The sequence below is a fragment of the Syngnathoides biaculeatus genome, chromosome 6 (genome assembly GCF_019802595.1).
Source record: "Syngnathoides biaculeatus isolate LvHL_M chromosome 6, ASM1980259v1, whole genome shotgun sequence".
Classification (NCBI taxonomy): domain Eukaryota; kingdom Metazoa; phylum Chordata; class Actinopteri; order Syngnathiformes; family Syngnathidae; genus Syngnathoides; species Syngnathoides biaculeatus.
Genome location: NC_084645.1, coordinates 12,354,427 through 12,379,978, shown reverse-complemented (window position 1 = coordinate 12,379,978; position 25,552 = coordinate 12,354,427). Strand labels below are relative to the sequence as shown.

Here is a 25,552-nt window from a genome sequence, read left to right as displayed (position 1 = left end):
TACCTGCAGGGCTCATTTGGATAACTTGCCAAACTTTTAGGTTGCACGAATTTAAACATTTTTTTCTTCTTTATTTGTAGATTTGGTGTTTAAGGTTTACTGTTAAGACATTTGCAATACATTATTTGGTAATCTATGTGTGCTCCTACTATTGTCTTTCTATCACAAATAGATTACACAGGACTTTTATTGTAGTTGCTTACACAATATTAACAATCATTTATTCTCCAGAACATCGTGGTACAAGCTAACCTTTCTCATGTCCCTTAATGAGGTACAAACTTTCCATTTTGTCTTTACATAAGGATATTTAATATAGATAATAAAAAAGCCCACACCTTTGATATTAATCTGTTTTTTTTTTAGATTTTACAAATGTTAAAAGTGGACAAATATACTGTCCCCATTATGTATCGTGCTTGATTATGATACTCGAAATCAGTTTAACAGCCACTGCACGTCTCAGTGAATCACTGCATTAAACTTAATGAGTTGATCGAAACGATGCTAGCCGAAGCAGCAAAAACATGGTGCAATTCTTCTAAAGTTCAACATGCTCAGTCTTCTCCTGATATTGCCGAACTTTCTGTGGGAGGGTCTGAGTCATAAAGACAAAGCGATCCTTCTTCATGTGCTGTACCGTTACCTGCTCCTTTGCATTTATTGCCAGGTACTTCTCTTCACTTCCATATCTAGGCCAGTGAGAAAGGCCATCGCCATTAGGCGACCTACATAAACACACAGAATAGACAAGCTTTTCTTGTTAGTTGTTTCACTGTTTCTATTTGATTCAAACAATATTGGAGGTTTAAGTTATTACCCTTTTCGTGCAAAGTTTCCCCAGTAGGCCATCATCCTTTGACTAAGTTTTTCTTCTTCCTCAAAGCATGTAGCTAAAATAAGAGTCTTAGTGAAACACTTTGCATTCCAGGTAAATATTGCACACTTGTAGATGTCAAATAAGGTCTCACCATTTAGTCGGATATGCTTCGTTGTAAAGCAAAACCCTAAAACAGAAAAGAGTTCGTCTCCATGGTCACACCTAACAAAGCTTGGCCTTGTTCCCTTCAAGAAATGAGGCGGATGCTGGTACTCATACAAGTACACATGGGCACCTGCATCTAGAGAGAAGCGTTTACAGTATACATACAGTGAAGAAAATAAGTATTTGAACACCCTGCTGTATTGCAAGTTCTCCCACTTATAAATCATGGAGGGGTCTGAAATTTTCATCATAGGTGCATGTCTTCTTCTTCTTTTCCTTTCGGCTTGTCCCGTTAGGGGTCGCCACAGCTTGTCATCTTTTGCCATCTTAGCCTATCTACTGCATCTTCCTCTCTAACCCCAACTGCCCTCATGTCTTCCCTCACCACATCCATAAACCTTTTCTTTGGTCTTCCTCTCGCTCTTTTGCCTGGGAGCTCCATCCTCAGCATCCTTCTTCCAATATACTCACTCTCTCGCCTCTGGACATGTCCAAACCATCGAAGTCTGCTCTCTCGAATCTTGTCTCCAAAACATCCAACTTTGGCTGTCCCTCTAAAGAGCTCATTTCTAATCCTATCCAACCTGGTCACTCCGAGCGAGAACGAGAACCTCAACATCTTATGCATCTCATAGGTGCATGTCCACTGTTTGAAAGATAATCTAAAAAGAAAATCCAGAAATCTCAATGTATGATTTTTTTAATGATTTATTTGTGTGATACAGCTGCAAATAAGTATGTGAACACCTGAGAAAACCAATTTTAATATTTGTTACTGTAGCCTTTGTTCGCAATTACAGAGGTCAAAAGTTTCCTGTAGTTGTAGTTGTTGCACACACTGCAAGAGGGATTTTGGCCCACTCATCCACATGGATCTTCTCTAGGTCAGACAGGTTTCTCAGCTGTGGCTGAGAAACACGGAGTTTCAGCTCCCTCCAAAGATTTTCAATTGGGTTTAGGTCTGGAGACTGCCTAAGCCATGCCAGAACCTTGATACGCTTCTTACGGAGCCACTCCATGGTTTTCCTGGCTGTGTGCTTTGGGTCATTGTCATGTTGAAAGACACAGCCACCACCCATCTTTAATGCTCTGACTGAGGGAAAGAGGTTGTTCCCCAAAATCTCACAATACATGGCCGCGGTCATCCTTTCCTTAATACAGTGCAGTCATCCTGTCCCATGTGCAGATAAACATCCCCAAAGCATAATGCTACTACCCCCATGCTTCACAGTAGGGATGGTGTTCTTGGGATGTAACTCATCATTCGTTTTCCTCTAAACACGGTTAGTGGAATTATGACCAAAAAGTTCAATTTTGGTCTCGTCTGACCACAAACATTTCTCCCATAACTACTCTGTATCATCCAAATGGTCATTGGCAAACTTAAAACGGGCCTTGACGTGCTGGTTTAAGCAGGGGAACCTTCCGTGCTATGTATAATTTCAAACCATGACGTCTTAGTGTATTACCAACAGTCACCTTGGAAACGTTGGTCCCAGCTCTTTTCAGGGCATTGACCAAGTCCTATCGTGTAGTCCTGGGCTGATTCCTCAAATTTCTAAGAATCATTGAGACCCCACGAGGTGATATTTTGTATTGGGTCCACTCCAATTGAGATTGACTGTCATGTTTAGCTTCTTCCATTTTCTAATGATTGATGATGCTCCAATTTTGCTGCTTGGCAATTTCTCCATAGCCCTTTCCAGCCGTGTGGAGTTGTACAGTTTTCCCTCTGGTGTCTTTGGACAGCTCTTTGGTTTTGGCCTTGTTACAAGTTTGAGTCGTAGTGATTGTATGGGGTGGACAGGTGTCTTTATGCAGCTAACGACATCACACAGGTGCTTCTGATTCAGGGTAATGCATGGCGTGGAGGCAGACTTTTAAAGGTGGACTAACAGTTCTTTGAGGGTCACAATTCTAGCTGATAGACAGGTGTTCAAATACTTATTTGCAGCAGTATCACACAAATAAATCGTTAAAAAAAATCATACATTGTGATTTCTGGATTTTTCTTTTTAGATTATCTCTCTCACAGTGGACATGCACCAATGATGAAAATTTCAGACCCCTCCATGATTTCTAAGTGGTAGAACTTGCAATATAGCAGGGTGTTCAAATACTTATTTTCTTCACTGTATATAGTGGCCATACACAAATAATGATGGAAAATGTTCTCATACTCACAATACCTCTGTGAGCATTTGCAGCTTTAATGGCAGGTATGTTGAACAACATATCCCCTAATAACTCAGTAAAACCATCTCTATTTTTCTCACGATCTTCCCCAGCCCCAATATATTCTTCTATCATCAGATTTGTGGCAATGGAGTCTTTGGGCTGTGAAGAAAATAAATGACACCTTGAAGAAAATCTTGAGAATGGTGAAGAAAAGTTATTTGACAACATCAGGTCTTACGCTGAAAACCGATATTGAGTTTAAAACTTGCTCCCGGTCCATTCCTTCAGTCCAGTTTGGAGGAGCCATGAACTAAGAAAAAAATGAAGAAGTGATGACATTTTTATGACTGCAACTTTGAGCAGAATATGTCCTGTACTAATCACACTTACAGAAGTAACTAACCACCCCCCTTCGTGATCATTGACACCAGTCATGAACGGTACATTCGGAATCTCATGCTTCTCAAACAGTTCATTCACTGGTTTTGTCAGGAAGTGTCCATCGATATTTATGGTCAATCTTAGTGTTGGATCCTATGAAAAGACAGTTCAGATATGAGATAGTATGGGCACGCTGTCATGAATCTTGACACCAGTAAGTCTTTTACATATCTCAGAAGTCAATCAATTGTGCATACCTGTGCAAAAGTCAAAAAAGGGCCAATATCAATTGTTCTCAAGCACGCAGCAATTGTCTGTGTGCTTTCAATGCTACAGCCGGATGCATTAGCAACAACCTAAAGATGCACAACAGAATTAAATAGTTAGAAATGTAATTGTGAAACAATACTGTGTAGATTTAAAAATTAGAATCAACCTGTGCTAATGGCAGAGGATCCTTTGATATCAACACATCCATTGCAGCAGTGCCACTTTCAGCAATGGCTCGATGGATCAGGCCATCAGACAATGGTGATAAGATCTGTTTATATATCAAAAACCAATACACTAAATTCCTTGTGACCATCAATAAAAATTTTTAAAAAGGTGACGTATCAGCGGAGTGATCCTCACCAACAGGGAAACGCTGACACCGCCAGCAGATTCTCCAAATATGGTGACCAAGGCTGGGTCCCCCCCGAAGTTGGCAATGTGCTTTTGGATCCACCGGAGAGCTTCAACCTGGTCCAGAAGCCCAAAGTTACCAGGCACATGCTCATTGCCTGTGCTAAATATACGTACACATACATGGCCATAAGTTAAAACTGTTGCTGACGTAGGCTTCATTAACCTAAAAATTCAAATCTCTGTAAGGTCAGACATTATTTTGGGAAATAAATAATCCTACTAAGTCCATCCATCCATCCATTTTCTGAGCCGCTTATCCTCACAGGGGTCGCAGGAGTTCTGGAGGTAATCCCAGCTGTTATCGGGCAGGAGACAGGGTACATCCTGAACTGGTTGCCAGCCAATCGCAGGGCACATGGAGATAGACAACAACCACACTCGAAATCACACCTAAGGGCAATTTAGTATCTCTAATGAATGCATGTTTTTGGAATGTGAGAGGAAACCAGAGTGCCCAGCGAAAATACATGCAGACACGGGGAGAACATGCAAATGCCACACAGGGGGAGGCCAGGATTTGAACCCCGGTCCTCAGAGCTGTGAGGCCAACGTTCTACAGCTGCTCCACCATGCCGCCCTATTAAGTTCGCACAACATTTTTAATGGGAAGCATCCATATAATTTCAGCGAATCTTGCAAGACCACTGTTCAGCAAGCAAACCTGATTACCACCATACTTGTTGAATAAAGAAATCCCTTAAATAGTTTGTCAGAGAACGTGAGATAGGCCACAAGATCTCGAGAACCAATGCATAGTGCCAAGATCCAAAGACATTCAAGAAGAAATGAGAAAAAAAGTGATTGAAATCCATCATTCTGGAAAAGATTACAAAGCCATTTCCAAGGCTTTGAGGATCCACTGAACCACTGACGGACCAATTATCCACAAATGGAGAAAACTGGAAACTGTGGCAAAAACTTTTCAGGAGTGGACGACCAACTAAAATTACTCAAAGAATGAGATGATGACTCAGCCAGGTGGCCACAAAAGAACCTTGAACATTATCTAAAGACTCATAGGCCTTGCTGGCCTGAGTTAAGGTCAGTGTTCATGACTCTACCATAAGAAATACACTGGCCTGGAATCCATGGGAGAGTGATTAATGGGGCAGTGAATTCTGTTATGTACCAGAAAATCCTGAAGGAGAATGTCCGGCCATTAATTCGTGCCCTCAAACTCAAAAGCTCTTGGATCACGCAGCAAGACAACGATCCAAAACACACAACCAAGTCTCCCTCTGAATGGCTAGAAAAAAAAAAAAAGTTTTGGAGTGGCCAAATCTAAGTCCGGATTCAAAGCCAACTGAAATGCTGTCGTATGACATTAATCGGGCAGTTCATGATAGAAAATCCTCCAAAATGGGAGACTTGATTTCAGTTATTGCTGCCACAACTCATTATTAGGTTCAGCGGGCAATTACCTTTTCCACAGAGGTTTTGAAAGTTTTTTTTTTGTTGTGCCTTAATAAATTGAATTGTCCGTTGAAAACTGCATTTTGTATTTCCTTGGGTTGTCTCTGAGTTATATTAAAATTGGTTTGATGATTTAAAAAAAAAAAAAAACAAATAAGGAAGGGGGCGATTACTCCTTCATGGCATTGTTTCTATGACATGGAAAACATGAACAATTGACCTGTAAAACGGTTTTCTGTTGGGCGTGACCAGAACATATTTCATTATTGGCAATCGTTAATGTGCATTTGTCAATCAGCGTCTCAGAAAGCGCAGAAGATTCACTAAGTTTATTTTTAGCAACTTTCGTGTTTTTCATAATACTATAAGAAAAAATGCTGCACGCGTGCATCCTTTCTTTTTGCCTTAATTTAAATTAACAGCTTGGACATGTTTACCGCAAACAACATTGTTTTTCAAAGTGCAGACTGGTGTAGGGCATTCTAATCTGGGCCCGCCTCTACCTCATATGCATATACTGAATTCAGTATACACTACTTGGCCCTTTCTGTTTAGATTGCGCATGTTCTTGCGCTTGTGTAATTTTCTTCGAGTACTCTTATGTGACTACGAATGGTTGTTTTTCTTTAAGTGCTTTGGAGGCCGGATGGATTAATTGAGTTTATTTCTAACTTTGAAGGATGTGAGTGATTCCGTCCATAAAATACACTTATAAATTGTACATTTACATTTCTGTGTGCTAGAAGAGAACTTCGTCATAGGCTGAGACATGAAGTGGCAGCATTTTTATAGCTTTTATCTTCAGAGCAAGTTTAATCAAATTTTAAAGTGATAACTGTAACAATACAATTATAGTCATGGTATGATTATTATTTTATTGAAGTGTTTTGTGGTGGTCACATCTTTTGAACTATGAATTACCAATCATCATGGACTTTTTGGCACAGATTATAATTTAGATTTGCACCCTTGAAATGCTAAGAGACCCCCATTCTACCCGCAGGAGCAAGCCGGAACATCATTCAAATGTCCTCATTTTTATGAACAATGTTACTGTATTTACCTGAGAAAGCCCAAAACTCCCAAACGATATTGGATGAGCACCACAACCACATCCTGGTAAGCAGCCAGGGCGGATCCTTCATACATTGAAGCTGATCCCATAGTGAAGCCTCCACCATGGATCCACACCATTACCTAGTCAGACAACAGGTTCAGGTTTGATTCAAATTTACATTAGATATGAACAGTCAAAGCAATCTTAATACGGTATCATCTTCTTAATCTCATTCAAACCAAATATTTTACTGTCATAACTTGCAGTAAATTACAATAAAAAAAATACTGTTCATCCAAATTAGTGCCATTTTTTTCTTACTGGGAGCTTAGCATCATGAGCTCTGTTTGCAGGAGTATAAATATTGAGATAAAGGCAGTCCTCTGACACATCAGGGATTTCTTCTGCTGTGCCACCTAACGCCTTCAAGACATCTAAAAGGACCTGCCTATGTTGAATGCACCTGAACGAAGAAATTGTTTCATTTTAATGTATGCAAGTAAGAGAGAAAACATCTCTCCCAACTGCAGTACAGTAGTGCTTACATCGGTGGCTGCTTGGTGGCGTCTCTCACTCCTTGCCAAGGCTCGACTTGCTGGGGTCGAGCCAGTCTCAGTCCAGGGCCAACGGGTGGCTTGGCAAATGGGACGCCCAAGTAGGCGTCAACCCCAGTCTCCTTCCCTTTTACGTTCACATACTCCCCTTTCAGACTGCCAAGCTCTATGTGGACTATAGGTGCTGTCAAGATCAAAGTGCCAAGTCAAAATTATTATGTAATTGAACAATTATTGATCATTAACAGTGAGCCAACACACGTGAAGACAAATATGGACTCAAAGGCTTCAATCCTTGACATGTTACATCATGTGATTTGATGTCTGACTGATGGTTTTGTCAAGATGGGTCCATATCAGGTGACGTGGGGCAAAAGAAACCTCGCCCTTAGGATAATGTGACGAGTAAAGGTGCTGTTGGACAGTCTGACCCAGTCACAATGTAGGAGTGAAAAAGAAAACTCAAGGTTTCAACCTACCAAGCTACTTTTTTTTATTTAATATTGAGACTTTGGAAAATTAGGGGGAACAGGTTTTCTATTACCCATCATGCCTTGCGATGGCCGCCATCATCAGAGAACACAGGTGATAGGTGAAGCGTGAAGTTTTTTTCCAACGTTAATTTATCCGATTGGTCTAAGAGTTATGACATCACAGAAAAGGGGAATCCTTGGACTAGGGTGACATCGGAAACCTTTATATTGTGCAAGTCAGCTACACAGGTGACTGAGGTCTTGTTTTACAGCTTTTTGTGATGCAATGACTTCATTAGTGTGATTAAAAAAATATTTCAAGGGAAAGAGAAATGCTAGATTCTGAACATACTGACATGGGGATGCCCTATGTCATCACAGAAAACAAAAACAGTCAAACAAAGATAACGCCACAATTACTTGCTGCTTGGATTAGCAATGGTCTTTGCTGGAATCAGGAAACAACAGTAGATTATGCTTTCAGATATTTATGACTTCCATGCACTAGTGGGATTGCACAATATAAATAAACAACACTCACCGTCACGTTCCGATGCAGCACAAACTAACAACACAGCCGAAAGAAAGAAAAACGTCTCCTTTCCACGCAACTTCATAGTGCTGCTGGTTGTGTGAATGTTGACGCTGTGCTGGAGTCAACTCGAAGAGGTACACTCGACTCAGCTGCACTTTGACCCCAGCGCACACTCGCCTTGGGGCTGTTGCAGCTTTATCTGAACCAGATGAAACCGGCTAGATCACACATTTTGCAAATTCACAGCTGTTCGCCATGCTTCAACGTGCTTGCTAAAACACAGCATTTATAAGGGTTAACAAATAGTATATTTATCACTGTCACTGGCGCTTTAAGAAGTCAATGTTAACTGGTGGTTGGGGGAGGGGGTTGCTGGCAGTGACTAATGACTAATTCAAGTTTCATATTGAACAATGTACAGCGGGGCTCAGCAACCTTTTTGAGGCTGAGGTCTACTTCATGAGCACCGATCGTATGAGGGGCTACGTGACCTGTTTGTGGCAAATGTCAGACTCAGTTCATTACACGAAGATAAAATATTTTTGTTTTAATTTATTGTAGTAAATGACATTACAGGTTTTTAACATAAGCAAGTCAGATTCAGAATTTGAAGCACAAATAATAGTAACAATTGGTGCCCTATGGTATTTTTGGAACATACCTCCCGGGCTCCTTATACGGTCCTCGCGGGCTACCATTCGCCCGCGGGCACCGCATTGGTGACCCCTGATTTACGGTATTGGTTACAGATGTCAGAGCTAAACACCAACTGTTTTAAAACAGTCATGCTGAATGTACTGAAGACTCATTAAAATGAAGCAAATTGGCTTCAAACCATTCTTAGGTCTGTTCTCAGGTGCGATGCATTACAACTGTGTCGCCGTTAGGCTCATCCACTGGAATATCGTGATCCGGGAATTCTTTAATAAATGCGATGAGCCCCTCGTGAGGTGCGTGCCTAGCGGGACGCTGAGTTATTAGGCTAAACGTTGTCGATGCAGTCTGTGTGAGTGGACGGCAAAAAAATCATAAAGAAAAAGGATGTGCGGCATATTGTGCTGCTAACAGTTGCTTACAAACTGCACTAGGAGTAACCTTTCGAAGGCAAAAATGCAAATCAGACCTTTCGTCCAATATTACATATTGATTATAAATCTTTTGTAGTTTACAAAAAAGTAAACCTAGAGAAAATCGTTCGAGAAATGAGCAAGGTAATGACTGAATGGATAGGGTTCCAACGACATCACCAAAGTCCTTCGACCAATCGGATAAATTAACAATAGAAAAAAAAAACTTCACGCTTCATCTATCACCTGTGTTCTCTGACCTCTATGACACACAAGATGGGGTAATTGGAAACCTGTCCATTTCTACGTCCATGCACTGCCTTTGACGGGAGGGTTGACCACCTTAACATGGCCGCTACACAGGCGCGTTGCAAAGCTGGGCTAGTAGTCCGACAAGTAGTCTTGTCTCTGATCAGGACCATATTTGGAAGTGTCTTCAAAAGGGCATAACAGTGCTGGGCACGTCGTCAGATGCGAAAAGTGAAATTTCTATAACTTCACATCAACGAGAAATTTACAAAATTTACATAGTAAATTTAAGAAAAAAATCGAACAAAAATATCAATTAAATACTAAAATGTACTAATTCCACCAAATGTAGTTTGCTGCTCTGCAAAGTCACGTTTAGTCGTTTTGTTTTGTTGGGCTAAAATTAAAAATTTGGCCACCCTATCCCCCATCCTGTAACACGATAAGATAGATAGATAGATAGATAGATAGATAGATAGATAGATAGATAGATAGATAGATAGATAGATAGATAGATAGATAGATAGATAGATAGATAGATAGATAGATAGATAGATAGATATATAGATAGATAGATAGATAGATAGATAGATAGAGCAACTGTCATTTGTCAATTCCAGCTAAACAGTTCAACAGATAGACGCGTGCATTGCATTCACGGAATGGATGGAAGTCTCCGATGAAAGTTTACATATTCATTATGCTGGAATTTCTCAGCGACTTTGAAACTCGTGGCTTTGGAAGTCCGAACTTTTTAAAATATCGCCTCTCGTCAGAGTCAATTAATTTCACGCAACTAAATGGATTAATTGAGAAAACAGAATGACGAGCGTGCCATGAAGACGTAGCAGCGTGTGGCTGAAAGGTGTGAGGTTTTTCCTGTTTTACGTACGTGTACTCGATTGGCTTTGATTGAGTGCTTTTGCAAAGCATATGGACTTTACAGTAAGTACACAACAACAAACGTGCTTCTGGATGTCTGACCCAATACACGACCGTATGCAACGTAAAACATGTTTAGAAGTACTTTTCAAGGTGGATTTCTGTCTATATTGTATAGCATCGGAAGCAAACCTCTTCAAATATGGGATATAAAGGTAGGTCGACAGCTAATTGTTGAGCATCTCCCTGCGGGCCGTGTGCTTTGGGTTTAGTTCATAAAACATTTAACTGGCTTTTAGCACGCTTTATAACCCTTGTCTTATTTGTCTATATGGCGCACTCATTGCTGAAGTCATAATGGAACATGACATTTTGATATGGTATAAACGCGTATTTCTGGTTCAACATTGCAAGTGACAGTTTGGTACGTAGACATTCACGCATACGGTACAATATGTACAATCAAGAAAATACAAGCAAACAAAGGTACAACATTGACGAAGTATATTTAGATCTTATCTAAAAAAGAAATGGAAGATTAAATTGTGTTCGTACAGACCGTTACAAAACATTAACGATTAATGTAAGGAGGAAGCATTTTTACACCTCGTATGTATGGTGAATAAAACGATTAAGTCAGTTTAATGCAACATCCTCACATTCGCATATTTGCTAATATCTGTATGTACAGAGATATATGTAGGTACTCATTAAAAGAAAAAAATACACAATTATACAATATTATCTTTCAATCGCAGTTCATTTCTATCTCACATTCACATATTTGCTAATATCTGTATGTACAGAGATATATGTAGCTACTCATTAAAAGAAAAAAAATACACACAATTATACAATATTATCTTTCAATCACAGTTCATTTCTATCCGTCTTGTCAATAGTAAGGTGTAAATTTTGGGATTTTTTTTTTTCAGTATTTTTTTTCTGTTGCATGTCATGTCACAATCAGAATCTGTGGCTTCTGTTGAACAGACCCAAGGGTTTGTGAGTATTCATATTGAGCAAGTTTAATATTTACAATTGTTACCCCTGATCTTTTTTTAAAAACTAGAATGGAGATCCACACCACAAGATACTCGCGCAGAATAATCTTTCATCATCTGTGAATCGGGCCTTTGCTGACTTTGATCGCAAGGGAGGGAAATACTCAACTTTGGCCTGATGTGTGTTTTGTTATTTTTTTGTACCACCACTAAAATGTTCTAGTAATGGCAAAGAGGATATGCAATGATAAAGATAGAGCAAGCAATGGAACCTCATCCCACTAACACTCATTAATCACCACCAGGTGACAGTGTCTCCTCTCCCTTTTATTTTAGTTTGAATATGTTTTGTCATAGGTGGCACGGTGGAGCACCTGTAGAGCGTTAGCCTCACAGTTCTGAGGACCCGGTTTCAATCCCCGCCCCGCCTGTGTGGAGTTTGCATGTTCTCCCTGTGTCTGCGTGGGTTTTCTCTTAGCACTCCGGTTTCCACACACATCCAAAAACATTAAATTGCCTTTAGGTGTGATTGTGAGTGCGATTGTTGTCTGTCCTGACATGTGCCCTGCGATTGGCTGGCAACCAGTTCAGGGTGTACCTCGCCTCCTGCCCGTTTACAGCTGGGATAGGCTCCAGCACTCCCGCGACCCTCGTGAGGATAAGCGGCTAAGAAAATGGATTATTATTTTGAAGTTTAAATGCCACAGGTTTGCATAATCCATTAACATTATGTAAGCACAGACACCAAAGATCGGTTGTTCAATAAAGACGCTAAAATATTGTCATTCCCAAGTTTAACATAATCTCTCCACTAAAAGATAAAACAGTACCACATTTATCTTTTGGTTCACAGGTAAAGAATGGTCATATCAAGCGAGTTACAGACAATGACATCAACTCGCTTGTGTTGGAGGTTGAGGGTTCAAACATCAGGTGAGTTTGATGTTTTAATCCAAATCTTCAGAAATAGTGCACCACTCCAAAACAGTAGTGACCTTTGACATCCCTGTGTCACCTTCGACAGTACCAACTACATCACGTGCCCTGCTGATCCAAGGCAGACACTTGGTATCAAAATGCCATTTCTTGTGATGATTGTCAAGAAGACCAGGAAATATTTCAGCTTTGAAGTCCAGGCACTGAACCATGCACTTTACACATTTTGATTAGACAAACCCAATTCCAATGAAGAATGAATGAAAAAACAGAATGCTATCATTTTCAAGTCAAATGTTCAACATATAGTTTATTGAATAACTACAAAGACAAGATATTTAATGTTCAAAGTGATAAAATGTTTTCAGAAAATAATTATTGACTTAAATTGTTGTGGCTGGATCATGTTCCCAAAAAGCTCGGAGAGGTGGGAAAAAAGACCGAGAAAGTTGAGGAAAGCTCATCAAACACCTGTTTGTAACGTCCCACTGGTGAACAGGCTAATTGGGAACAAGTGGGTGCCATGATTGGATATAAAATGAGCTTCCCTGAATTGCACATTCATAAGCAAAGAAGGGCTGAGGTTCACCTATTTGTGAAGAAGTGTGTGACAACATAGTCAAACACCTGAAGGACAATGTTCCTCAACGTACAATTGAGAGGAATTTTGGGATTTCATCATCTACGGTCCAAATCATCATCAAAAGGGTCACAGAATCTGGAGAATTACATTGCATGTAAGCAGCAAGGCCAAAAAAACAACATTGAATGACTGTGGTCTTCGATCCCTCAGGTAGCAGTGTATCAAAAACTGACAATGTGAAAAGGATATCATCACATTGGCTCAGAAACAACTTCAGAAAAACAATGTCAGCAAATATAGTTCTGCGCTTCAGCCGTAAGTACAACTTAAAACTCTACTATGCAAAGCCAAAAGCCATTAAAAAAAAAAACAACCAAACCCAGAAACGCCGCTGACCTCTCTGGGCCCAAGCTTATCTAAGATGGATGGATGCAAAGTGAAGTGTTTTGTGGTCTGACGAGTCCGCATTTCAAATTGATTTTGGAAATGGATGTCGTATCTTTTGAGCCAAAGAGGGAAAAAACAGGACTATTAAGGACGCATAGTTCAAAAGCCAGTCTGTGTGATGGTATGGGGCTTTGTCAGCACCAATGACGTAGGTAAACTTAAATCTGTGAAGACACCAATAATGCTGAAAGGTATAAACACATTTTGGAGAAACATATGCTGCCATCCAAGCAACATCTTGGACGCATCTGCTTATTTCAGCAAGACGGTGCCAAACCCTATTCTGTACGTGTTACAACACCGTGGCTTTGTGGTAAAGGAGTCCTAGTACTAGACTGGCCTGCCTGCACTACAGACCTGCCACCCATTGAAAATGTGTGGCACATTTGAAGTGTAAAATACAACAACGGAGACCCTGGACTGTTGAACATCTGAAGGTGGACATCGATCAAGAATGGAAAAGAATTCCACCTTCAAAACTTCAACAATGTGTGTGCTTTGTTTCCAAACATATATTGAATATAGTTAAAACAAAAGATGATGTAACACAGTGGTAAACATGACACTGTCCCAGCTTTTTTTTTGTAGGCTGCAGCCATCAAATTCCAAGTTGATTATTTGCTAAAAACAGCATAATTTTGAACATTAAATATCTTGCCTTTGTAATGTATTCAATAAAATATAGGTCAGTATGATGCGCAAATCATTGTATTCTGTTTTTGTTTTTAACACAACATCCCAAATTCATTGGAGGTGAGTTTATATATACACTAATCATTGCTATTCATGATCTCCATCACTTCCTTTTCCACTTTCAGGTGTTAGATGATCAGAATTTACGTCGGAGGTTTCGGGCAAGTAATCAACATAGCAAGACGCAAGTGAATTCATTTATGTGCACGATGCCAATTAGTGTTGATGACCGCTGGAACCAGTTTCAATTCAATTTGGCAGACATCACCAGGAGGGCCTATGGAACCAGTTATGTAGAGACACAGCGTGTGCAGGTATGTTTTTGCACGGACAACAGAAGAAAGTGAACACTAAATGCTCCCTACGGAATGTGATAGAAACAAAAATAATCCAAAGTGGGTTGAACTGTGTCCATTGTACTAATGTTTTAACTTGATACAAACGCCATACGATCAAAAAACTATGAACCACTGGTCATATTAAAAATCCATTCATCCATCCATTTTCTGAGGCACTTATTCTCATGAGGGTCGCGGGAGTGGTGGAGCCTATTCCAGTTGTCATCGGGTAGGAGACTGGGTACACGCTGAACTGGTTGCCAGCCAATTGGAGGGCACATGGAGACAGACAACAGTCGCACTAACAATCAAACCTAGGGACAATTTAGAGTGTCCACTTAATACATGTCTTTGTAATGAAACTGAAGCGCCTGGAGAAAACCCACGCAGGCACGGGAAGAACATGCAAACTCCATACAGGCGGGGCTGGGATTTGAACTCTGGTCCTCAGAACTGTGAGGCCAACGCTCTACAACTGCTCCACTGCTCTGTGATTCACATTAAACATATCCTTAATGTTCAAACAAGTGTATAAATCTTTAATGTATGGTTGACAGTTGTACAATATAAAAACAAAATGCAACACAAATATTGACACGAGGTGTTTTTCAAGACCACTTCTTGAGGTTGGTCCTTTAAGAACAAGTGTGGACAGAGGAAAAAAGTCTATTATACCTTTGGAATTACCTGGATCTTTGCATAAATTGAAAAAATATGATCTATCACAACAATAGACACTCAGCTTAATCTAATACCACACAATTATAATTACACATTTTTATTGATCAATTGAACAATCTCAGTGCTGGGTAGTTAAAAAAAAAAAAAGTAGATCAGGTGATGTACTAGTGCAACCAGTAGTACGTGAGCTCTCATTGTCCGGTAGTTTAAATACATCCAGTTGGATTTAACCTTCAAGAATGGTTTGTTTTTATTTAGATACTGATTTATTTTAACTTGGATATACACTTTTAAAGGAATCATCATTTAAGTATCAGTCAAAGTTTCAATATTTTAGCACAGTTATTTATACTCAATAATGGGCAGTTGCTTATAATCAGTAATTTTAAGGAATAAAACTTCCGTCTTTTTTTAACAAACTGGCCTACACTACTGTGTTTTAATGCTGTCTTATGGTGGTACTTTTTTAGCTGGTACTTGGTGTAAAAAGGTTGAGAACAACTGCCCTAGATCAAGGGAGGTCTGCTAATTTTTTGAATGGGCCAGTGTAGGGTCCTATATTTTAAGAATTATTTGGTTAAATTCAAGAGCACTGTTTTATCCTAATGGTGCCTCCCGAGAAATATGAACAAATGTACTTTATGTCAGCTTGTGTGACTTGTGAAACATAAAGTGTCCTGGGTTGAACTTCCCTCATGTTGCACTCCCTGCCCATCAAATCTTTCCTTTTTTTCCCACAGCTGAGGTGCCTTTTGGGATTCACTCTGATGGGTCAAAATGAGAAATTCACTTTAATGTATGCTTCAAAAGGACACATGACAGTAAACCTGAACATTTACAACGAATCTATAGTCCTAATTTGTCCAATCTATTTTTCTATTTTTTTTCAGATTCATGCTAATTGTCGCATCAGGAGGGTATATTTCACAGATAAGCAGTATACGGAGGATGAGCTCCCACCTGAGTTTAAACTGGTTATTCCTGTTAAGAAACAGGAGGGAAGGTGAGAAACTTCACAGGAAAAAATAATGGATGCTTGGATGATCAGATGTTATAAACTCAATATCTTGCAGCAAAAAGGGAGTTCCCAGACCTGCTGCAACCCGACAGACCTGAAAAAAGTGCACACAATAGTTTTTTCGTTTTCATTGGGATAACTTTATGATCTGTAATATTCACAGTTAAAAATATAAGCTGTTTCATTCAGTTGTCATTTCTTATTTTTTTAAAAATCAACACCAACTCTGTTTATTGTATGATGTATATACATTAGCAATGTAATACACGTGTTTTATTTATGAAATGGAAACGTGTTGTTAATGTCTCGCCTTTTTATGTGTGAAAATTGTATTAAAATGAAATTCCTACTCTATAAAGGTTGTCTTGTTGAATACATGTTTTTGCTGACCTTGACGACTGATCCAAACATGTAAAACATTAACATTTAAGATTTATTCATAAGCCATGAAACAAATGTCAATGCTATAGAAAATATATATAGACTATATATATATATATATATATATATACATAGACTTAATACACTATGTTCAAAAACAGATTCTAATATGATTACTAGGCAAAAACAGGCTAGTGTGGATTGTTTTCAGACAATATTGAATAGTTCAAAATGTTGCTTTTTACATTTTCCTATGCTGCATTTTGGGTGGTTCTGAACAAATTCATGTACAGGTGCATTTTATGAAACATACTGTTATATTCATTTTTTTTTTACTAATTATTTCTTGTGAAGATCTTTTTCTCCGTTGAGACAGTCGTCCCAATCTCATAGGTGAGGTTCCTGCAGGCCAGTGAAGAATGTTCACCGAGCCTGTAGCGTTCCCCTGAACGCACCACACGCAGTGAGCAGGCGCACTACGCCACTGGCCCATCTCTCGCGAGGAACGACGCCGTTATCGGAACATCCACAAACAACACGAGAATTCATCATTCGCACGGTAATGTAAGCCGATCCTAGACTGGGAATGCCTTGTATGCCAGTAGCGAGGGAATGATTCCGTTCAAAACAGTATTTCATCGTTATTTTCCCCTGCAGGTTTACGACTGTCGTGCAATGTTTTTGTGGCCTTTAGGCCCAGCTAGCATGCTAACCACTTGGCTAGCTTTTAGGACTTTGCATCAGCTTTAACATTAGCACACAACTTCACGCCAGCTAACTTTAGCTAGCATTTTCGTGTAAGCTAGCGGATATAAACCGATCATTTTGTGGCCAAATAATTATTTCTCAATTATCTCTCTTACCTTCATTTATTAAAACATCCACGTTAGGAAATGTTGTTCGCAATACTATAAATAAACCATAAAATAGTCAATGTTTGTGTTGCACACCAGACGCAGAACCAAATCAAACATGCGATATGCAGGGAGAGATGTCAAGGCAAAGATGTGCAAACAGTGCGGGCACCTCGGCATCACCACCAATAACTACTTGCTATTTTTATTTCTCTGAGGTTGGATTCAATCTATGACCCAATGGTTTCAACGAATAAGTCCCTTACAGATGAGCTGCTGCTTTCCCATCATAGTCATACAGGATAATAAAACTTCAAGAATTGTGACACTGCATTTCGTAGGTGCTTTTTAAGTTATTTTCTGTAGAAAGACAGCCACTACTGAGTGTCGTAGTATCACATGCAAACACATTCAAATGTTGCAACAGTTCACTGTTTAAAATCTTTGAAGCCACACAATTATCAATAAAGGATATTCATTATATTTGTTGATCCCTTCTCTCTTGTGCTTGTCCTTATTTGAGGCAAGGGTGGTGAGCAGGACCTTTTCCTAGCTAATTTTGGTAGTTGAAAGTAACCTTGGAATGGTCAGCAGTCAGTTACAGAATTGGTGTGCAAAAGGGGGATCATGCCAAACATTTTTGGCTAAAGGGGAAGTCCGGTCGTTGAATTGATCATGTCTTAGATAGGTTATGTCATATGTACTTTACCTTGAAAATTTTAGATTAATCCGATATCATTTAATGGTCTTTTAGCCGGTTGAATTTCAGACAGTGAATTGACATTTATGTGTTACTAAACATGAATATTTTAAAAACACATTACCCTTGATTTCTGATTCCAAAAGTAGATCATAAATTGATGATGTAAATACTATGAGACGATTAAATATTTGTTTCACTGTCATAATGGGCCTCTGAAGGAGACCGTAACCACAATGTGGCCCGCGAGAAAAATTAGTTCGACACCCCTGTTCTGCCGCTTTTCCGGGGTCAGGTTGCGGGTTCAGTAGCTTTAGCAGGGATGCCCAGACTTCCTTTTCCTCAGCCACTTCATCCAAACTCTGGCACCAGTTGCACAAGTACCGGACAACCTGTATTAGGGAGTTTGGTAACCCATAACCCTGATGAACCCCCCACAGGACTCCGCGAGGGACATGGTCAAAAGGGTTCTCCAAGTCCACAAAACACATGTAGCATGGTTCTGCAAACTTAAATGCACCCTGGAGGACCCTGCCTGAGGATGCAGCGCAGGTACACTGTTCCACAGCCAGTATGTAAACCACATTGGTTCTTTTGAACCTGAGATTTGACTTCCCGAAGGACCCTTCTGTCCAGCAGACAAAATAGACTTTACCAGGGAGGCTGAAGAGTGTCATCCCCCTGTAGTCAGAACACATCTTCCAGTCCCCCTTCTTAGACATCTTCTAAACACAGAAGTCCAGTAACAAAACACTGCTCGGGTACTTATCCCAGGGGGTTCTGCACAATCTTGCCACAGAACGATGGAGTCCCCAGCAGGAGCACTCGAAAGCACTCCCTCTATGGATTCCAAAAAGGATGGGTACTCTGAACTGTTGTTTGGTGCATAGCCACAAACCAGTCAGGACCCCTCCTCCCACCCGAAGGTGGAGGTAGGCTTTCCTCCTGTCCACTTGGGTGAACCCCAAGTGGACAGGAGGGGAGGGGAAAGGGGGGGGGGCAATAAGCATACCCACACCTGCTCAGTGCCTCTCACCATGTGCAACTCCAGAGTGGAAGAGAGTCCAACCTTTCTCAAGAGGATTGGTACCAGAGCACAAGCTGTGTGGAGGTGAGCCTGTCTATATCTAGTTGGAACTTCTCGACCTTACACACTAAGCTTAGATTCCTTCCCTGCCACAGTGGCAGCTGAGCCCCATGGGTGCAGGCCCGACCACTCGGTGCTTGCCTCTGAGCCCCATCCCCAGGCCTGGCTGCTCTTTTTTTTTTCTCGACACGCCATCGCGATCAACTGAAACTGCCTCGCGATCGACGCATTGAGCCCCCCTGATCCATCTGATACATTATTTTCAATGAGGGACCTTCCCCTTTAAACAAGACATAAATCAAAGAATTACAAGTTACTGTACTTAAAATAGCCCATCATCTGCCTAAATAAAGACCCCACTAGCTTAATGCTAACATAGGATGGGGAAACGTCATTGGCATGCTAGTGATTAGCATAGATAGTTGCAGTTTCAGAACTCTTGAAGCAATGGATAATTAACCCATGTACCATCAAATGTAGACAGGCACAAAACATTCACAGGCATATGCTATTTATCCTCTGAAAAAAATAAGAGCATTACCAGATTACTGGCATCCTTTTATTGCTGAGTGACTACGTTTTATTTATTTATTTTTTGGGACGAAATAAAACAAAGATGGGACATTTATCTTTTATGTGCAAACAGAAACTTGATGATGATAAAAGGACAGTGATAACTTTTTATTCCTCACAGCTCTAGCTACCTTTAATAACAAAATTATTACATTTATTTTTTATATTAGAAAATAAATTGCACATTTATTTTGACTGTCTTGTCCAGAATTTTACCTCCAGCATTTTGATGTAAATAAGACATTTACTGGTAATTTGTTTTTCCAGTCATGTACTGTAATATATGACAAATGAACCACTGATGAATATATTCCCTCTTACGAAGTGTCCCTGAATGCACCTTGCACTTGCAAAGTGTCTCCAATTAATGGTGGCTGTGGCCACACTGAATCGGGTGCCAAATCCAATGTTTATCTGTCGACATGTAAATGTTCATACGTGGCATGTTTGGACAGGTATGTACTGGAAGTCCCGAATAAAACCTGGCACTCTTAAGAGAAAATTATTTTTTGTTCGAAAATTAACTTTACACTTTACGTTCTCACAAAATATGAAGTACTTCATGAACCTTCGTTCATTCAAGTCATCCAGGTCCAACACTGCTGATGGTAGTTGTAAAACGTTCGCTTGTGTCTGCTACCTTCTGGTGGTCAGCTTTAATTCATGCTGCACAAACTTTTTTTTTCCCCCACATCATTTTATTACTTTGTTTTTGTCTAAAAAAATATGAATTGTTGCAGTATTTTCCTGATTTAAAAAAAAATTGGGGGGGGGGGGGAGATTTGTCTGCATTAAGTGTCACAGATGAAATACTTGCTAAATTAGGGAGTGTTTATTAGTTTAGTTTATTTCCTTTGATTTTCATCTACTTCCATGGAAAGTTTCAAAATTTCACCTGGATTCCTGAAATTTTTACAACCTAATTTGGAAAAAAAAGAAAAGAAAAAATTATGCACACATATAGAGAAATATAATCTCCCAGTGTCTTAAACCCATACAAAAATAAAATTGATCTAACTAAAAAAGACAGTCACGTTGATTACAACAAAGTCTGCAAAGAGCCACTTGCAAATCCCAGGTTTTCGTGTGAGTTTGATGCGTCCCAATAAATAACTCGGGGAAAAAAAAAAAAAACAAGTGAGAAAGAAAATTAGAAAAACAGGTTAAAAAAAATGAATCTGGAAAAACAAGGGGAAAAAATGGTCATTAAAACAGGACAAAAAAAAATTAGCCAGAAAAACAGAAAAAAATATTAAAAAAAACTAAGCCCTCCAAAAATTATCCAGAAAAACAGGATTTTTTAAATCCAAGTGAATGCAATACACTTCCGTACACACACACATACACATTCACGCACACACGCAAACGTGTTTGTTTTTATGTTTGTGTATGTTTGTGTACGTTATGTATATACTGTAAGTATAAACTGTGTATATAAAATATGCCTTTTTGAAATTGTCATATATTTTCTTCAATGTCCCACTATTACAGTATATAAATGTACTAAATGGTCTGTCTGTGTGATAAAATCTAATATCATCTTATTCTAGCTCTGAGGTATGTCCGAAGAAGAATTGGAAGAAATTGTACAAATAACAGTGGAAGACTTTAACACAGAGGGCCGTACAGGTAAGTCATTGGGAGCGACATGAAAAGATTAGGAATGTCCTGATTCCCCCACTCCATTTATTTTTTGCATCAGTCTTTGATATTAAGGATTTGCTGATACGAATGTGATACCTCAGTAATACATATATACATATATATTCATCCATCTATTTTCTTAGTCGCGTATCCTCACGGGGCTTGTGGGAGTGCTGGAGCCTATTCAAGCTGTCAACGGGCATGAAGCGGGGTACAGCCTGAACTGGTTGCCGGCCAATCGCAGGGCACATCGAGACAAACAGCCACAATCACACCTAGGGGCAATTTAGAATGTCCAATTAATGTCGCACATTTTTGGGATGTGGGTGGAAACCAGAGTGCCTGGAGAAAACCCACGCAGGCAGGTCCGGGATTGGACCTGGGTCCTCTTAACTGTGGTAACGAAAAATTCACTATACGAAACACCTCGGAAAAATATTGTCTCTAGTTACAAAGGAAAATTGCAAGATACGAAAGGAAAAAACAGGCGCTTTATTAGCAGCCCGTAAATTTCCATCCTGTATCTAGTTTGTGTGGCCCGATAGAGTTGCTCTCTCTTTGGGTATCGCCGTAGCATCTTCATGGCATCCCACTGAGTAGGGGGAACGTCAATCTTTCCCCATGACACTTTTCATTTCCCTTAGACACTCGATTGTCACCGGATCATGCTAGCTCTTTCAGATACTGTCACAAGCTAATACACATTGGTAAAGTACAATTTTTAGTGAGTTTTTCGTATGCGTTTTTTTGTATGTTTATCCATCTTTCTTCACTATGAGCCACAGGAAACTTTAGTGGAATTAAGTTGTGTGCGTGTTTATTCATATGTATGTTTTCTCTCGGCTGTCATACGTTTGCCACCTCATCCATCCCCCACGATGCTTCTGCTTGTCACTCACCCTTTTCTGCCCATAGTCGCCCAGCACAAAAGCCAAATGAACCTAATTTCATTATTCTTTACATTATGTACTTTGAATGCTTATTTTTGTCTGGAGTTGAGGCCTTAGAACAGATTTGGCTATTTACATGTAAAAAGTCCATTTACTTTACATTTACTTATGAAAATGTCACATTATGACTTTCAGAACAAATTAATTTTCAGAAGTCCAGGTACCACTGTGTGTGTATATATATATATATATATATATATATATATATATATAATATATATATATATATATGTATGTATATATATATATTATGTATGTATATATATATATATGTATGATATATATATATATATATATGTATGTATATATATATATATATATGTATGTATATATATATATATATATGTATGTATGTTATATATATGTATGTATATATATATGTATGTATGTATATATATATGTATGTATATATATATGTATGTATATATATATATGTATGTATGTATATATATATTATATATATATATATATATATATATAATATGGTTAGAGGCTTGGCCTCACAGTTCTGAGGACCGCCTGTGTGGAGGTTGCACACTGCCTGTGTGTCTTTTCTCTGGGCACTCCACATCCCAAAAAACATGCGTTTATTGGAGACTTTAAATTGCCCTTAAGTGTTATTGTGACTGCGATTCTTGTTTGACTCTTGCCTGGTGATTGGCTGGCAACTAGTTCAGGGTGTACCCTGGCTCCTGCCTGAAGATAGCTGGGTTGGCTCCTAATTTTGGTGATCCTGACTGACCTGAAACGGGAGAGGTTTACTCCGATTTAAATAGACTAAAATGAAATGTGGGTAGCTACTCTACCCACATGTATGTGTGTGCATGCTTGCGTGTGTGCGTATGTTTTTATTTTGGTGTATGTATTATACGAAACATACATGCTTAAAATTCTTTCTGTTTCTCTCTGGATTTGATGTTACAATCCACATCTTGAACTCAAAATGTGTATTGGTACAACTCAGACATTTGAAATAGTGCTTAAAAACAATTTTTTTAAGCAAAAAAAATAGAAAAGACAAGTGTGTGTTTCTCTTTCAGCTTGTCCGTTTCGGGGTCGCCACAGCGCATATATATATGTTTGGCACAATTTTTTTATGCCGGATGCCCTTCCTGATGCAACCCTCAGGGAGTGGAGGCCCCAGTGGGATAAGAAACCACAACCCTTGGTTTACCAAGTCAGTGCTCTAACCACTGAGCTACGGGGCCTCTAGGAAAGTTGAGTGTTTAATATTTTAATTAATTGTATGGTTCATTTCGGCATTTAATTTCTTGGGGATGCCAAAAGCACTGTTTCGGTGGAGTGGCATGTAATCTTGAACATAGTATAGGGATTGCTTCAAGGGCATGGTAAAAAAATACATTTACATTGTTAGTAAATTAGTGTATTAAGGCTGTCATGACCATCCATGTAGCTATAGACCTGAGGGTATACATCACGACTCCACTCATCTACTAAATGGAAAACTGAATTTTTGAACACAAGCTTGCTTGTCACAAAATAATTCACACTTGTTTAACTTCAATTTCAAGTCATTTAAATTTGCCACAGTTGCTAACATGTTTAATCTTCTCTGTCGACGGGATTCAGTGAGGCAGCTTTATATTAGGCATTGGAGATAGCAGTTTGTAATTACATTTCCGAGTAGTTTCTTGCAGTTTGCACTGAGGCTGTGTAGTCAGTGTTGTCTCCATGTTCTTAACGAGCATGGCGCAACTGGCTAATAGAATAATCTTTGTACCTTTGGGTTGTCACTTTGTGGCATTTAAAATGTTGGAAAATAAACAAAACATTTTTTTACCCCTCTCCGAACAGCAGAAAATCACCTAATTGAAAATTGGGATCAATCGGGACATTGTTTTGTTTCGTTCTGTGTTTGTTAATTATGTTCAAATGTATATTTTTCTATCACAGCAAACATGCTGGACAATCAAGGACAAAATGAGGCGAGTCCTCAGAAGAAAAAGAGAAAATTCAGCAGCAGCCAAGAAAACAGCAGCAACAACCAGGACATAAGTTACATTAAGGTATTAAAGCTTTTCTACAATGGAGAAAGTTCAAAGCACTCTTATTTTTACATGGTTTGTTTTTACATTTGGGATCTGCTAACGCATTTATATTGGAACAACCTTCTCAGAATCTGATGGTCTCATTCACTGCTTCAGTCGGCCAGCGATTGGAAGGAATTGAATCCAAGCTGCAGGCTCTGGACGCCACATGTAAGACTCTAGCACAAAAGCTGGATAGTATAGTGCCTTGTGCCAAGAATTCCATCCAGGTTCCTATGGTTGCTGGGTCACCCCAGGGGGCGACTCAGACTTGGAACAAAGTGCGATGGTGAGCATCATTGGTTTGCTGAATGCACATCTTTTGAATTAGGTCCCATTCATTTTACAAACCGAATTCCAATGAAAGTGGGACGTTGCGCTAAATAAAAACAGAATACAACGATTTGAAAATCATTCAACCCATATTTATGTGAACACACTACAAGGACAAGATAATCTTCAAACATTTTTGCCAAATAATGGTTAACTTCGAATTTTATACTGCAACCCGTTCCAAAAAGCTTGGATGTGGCAAAAAAAAAAAAAAAAAAAAAAAACGAGAAAGTTGAGGAATCCTCATCAAACACGTTTGGAATAACCCCCAGATGAATAGGCTAATTGAGAACTAGTGTCTGCCATGATTGGGTATAAAAGGAACTTTCCTGAATTACTCAGTCATTCACAAAGCTGGGGAGATGTTCCCCAGAAAATAGTCGAACAGTTAGACAATGTTCCTCAATGTAACATTGCAAAGAATTTAGGATTTTCATCATCTGCGGTCCATATTTTATCATCAAAAGTGCAGAGAATCTGGAGAAATTGTTGCATCTGAGCTGAAAGGATGAAAACCAGCATTGAATGCCTGTGACCTTCGATCCCTCAGACAGCAATGCATCAAACATCAATGTCTAAAGGATATCACCACATGGGCTCAGGAACACTTAAGAAAACCTGTGTATATACACTTCGGATCTACATCTACAACTCTACTATGCAAAGCAAAAACCATTTATCAAGAACATCCAGAAATCTTGCCGGCATCTTGGCCTAAGCTCATCCAAGATTGACTGATGAAAAGTGTAAAAGTGTTCTGTGGTCTGACGAGTCCACATTTTAAATTGTTTTTGGAAATCGTGGATTTTGTGTCTTCCGGG

The 25,552-nt window shown here is 39.3% G+C and overlaps 3 protein-coding genes across 8 annotated transcripts in view; 2 read left to right on the top strand and 1 right to left on the bottom strand.

The window, feature by feature from the left end:
• Positions 1–93: 93 nt before the first annotated feature.
• On the bottom strand, positions 94–9,324 carry ces2b (carboxylesterase 2b). Of its 2 annotated transcripts, XM_061822961.1 has the most exons (14): positions 9,099–9,324; positions 8,270–8,462; positions 7,247–7,439; positions 7,023–7,164; positions 6,708–6,841; positions 4,178–4,331; positions 3,981–4,085; positions 3,802–3,900; positions 3,554–3,697; positions 3,402–3,473; positions 3,175–3,322; positions 972–1,121; positions 821–893; positions 94–728 (listed from the first exon to the last, which is right to left on the bottom strand). In XM_061822961.1, the coding sequence occupies exons 2-14, from the start codon at positions 8,343–8,345 to the stop codon at positions 542–544; spliced, it is 1,677 nt and encodes a 558-aa protein (XP_061678945.1). In that variant the 5' UTR covers positions 8,346–8,462; positions 9,099–9,324; the 3' UTR covers positions 94–541. The 2 variants fall into 2 exon arrangements, 1 of the variants encoding a protein (XP_061678945.1); XR_009795436.1 differs by lacking the exon at positions 94–728 and having other exon boundaries at positions 3,170–3,322; positions 8,270–9,324.
• Positions 9,325–10,142: 818 nt separating this feature from the next.
• Positions 10,143–16,349, top strand: LOC133502567 (cilia- and flagella-associated protein 20-like). Of its 3 annotated transcripts, none has more exons than XM_061823504.1 (6): positions 10,143–10,524; positions 12,319–12,398; positions 12,490–12,601; positions 14,250–14,438; positions 16,034–16,146; positions 16,217–16,349. In XM_061823504.1, exons 1-6 carry the CDS (start codon positions 10,513–10,515, stop codon positions 16,257–16,259), a joined length of 549 nt encoding a protein of 182 aa, XP_061679488.1. In that variant the 5' UTR covers positions 10,143–10,512; the 3' UTR covers positions 16,260–16,349. The 3 variants fall into 3 exon arrangements, with proteins under 3 accessions (XP_061679488.1, XP_061679486.1, XP_061679487.1); XM_061823502.1 differs by lacking the exon at positions 10,143–10,524 and adding an exon at positions 10,531–10,676; XM_061823503.1 differs by lacking the exons at positions 10,143–10,524; positions 16,217–16,349 and adding an exon at positions 10,531–10,676 and having other exon boundaries at positions 16,034–16,150.
• A 565-nt stretch (positions 16,350–16,914) lies between these two features.
• The window catches only part of banp (BTG3 associated nuclear protein), a 75,521-nt gene continuing 66,883 nt past the window's right edge, over positions 16,915–25,552 (top strand). Inside the window, exons 1-4 of one of the 3 annotated variants that reach the window (XM_061822034.1) lie at positions 16,915–17,101; positions 21,307–21,385; positions 24,265–24,377; positions 24,488–24,687. In XM_061822034.1, coding sequence (XP_061678018.1) covers positions 21,316–21,385; positions 24,265–24,377; positions 24,488–24,687 — 383 coding nt within the window. In that variant the 5' untranslated portion in view covers positions 16,915–17,101; positions 21,307–21,315. The other 2 variants (XM_061822035.1, XM_061822036.1) reach the window with 2 other exon arrangements.

Excerpts from the sequence above, each read along its gene's own strand:
- LOC133502567 (XM_061823502.1), top strand. The coding sequence starts at position 10,593 with ATGTTTAGAAGTACTTTTCAAGGTGGATTTCTGTCTATATTGTATAGC. Across the intron at positions 12,399-12,489 it reads GTTGAGGGTTCAAACATCAG|TACCAACTACATCACGTGCC; the intron begins GTGAGTTTGATG and ends CACCTTCGACAG. Across the intron at positions 16,147-16,216 it reads GTTAAGAAACAGGAGGGAAG|CAAAAAGGGAGTTCCCAGAC; the intron begins GTGAGAAACTTC and ends AATATCTTGCAG.
- ces2b (XM_061822961.1), bottom strand. The coding sequence starts at position 8,345 with ATGAAGTTGCGTGGAAAGGAGACGTTTTTCTTTCTTTCGGCTGTGTTG. Across the intron at positions 6,842-7,022 it reads CTCATGATGCTAAGCTCCCA|GTAATGGTGTGGATCCATGG; the intron begins GTAAGAAAAAAA and ends TTGTCTGACTAG. Across the intron at positions 3,474-3,553 it reads GGGGGTGGTTAGTTACTTCT|TTCATGGCTCCTCCAAACTG; the intron begins GTAAGTGTGATT and ends TTTTTTTCTTAG.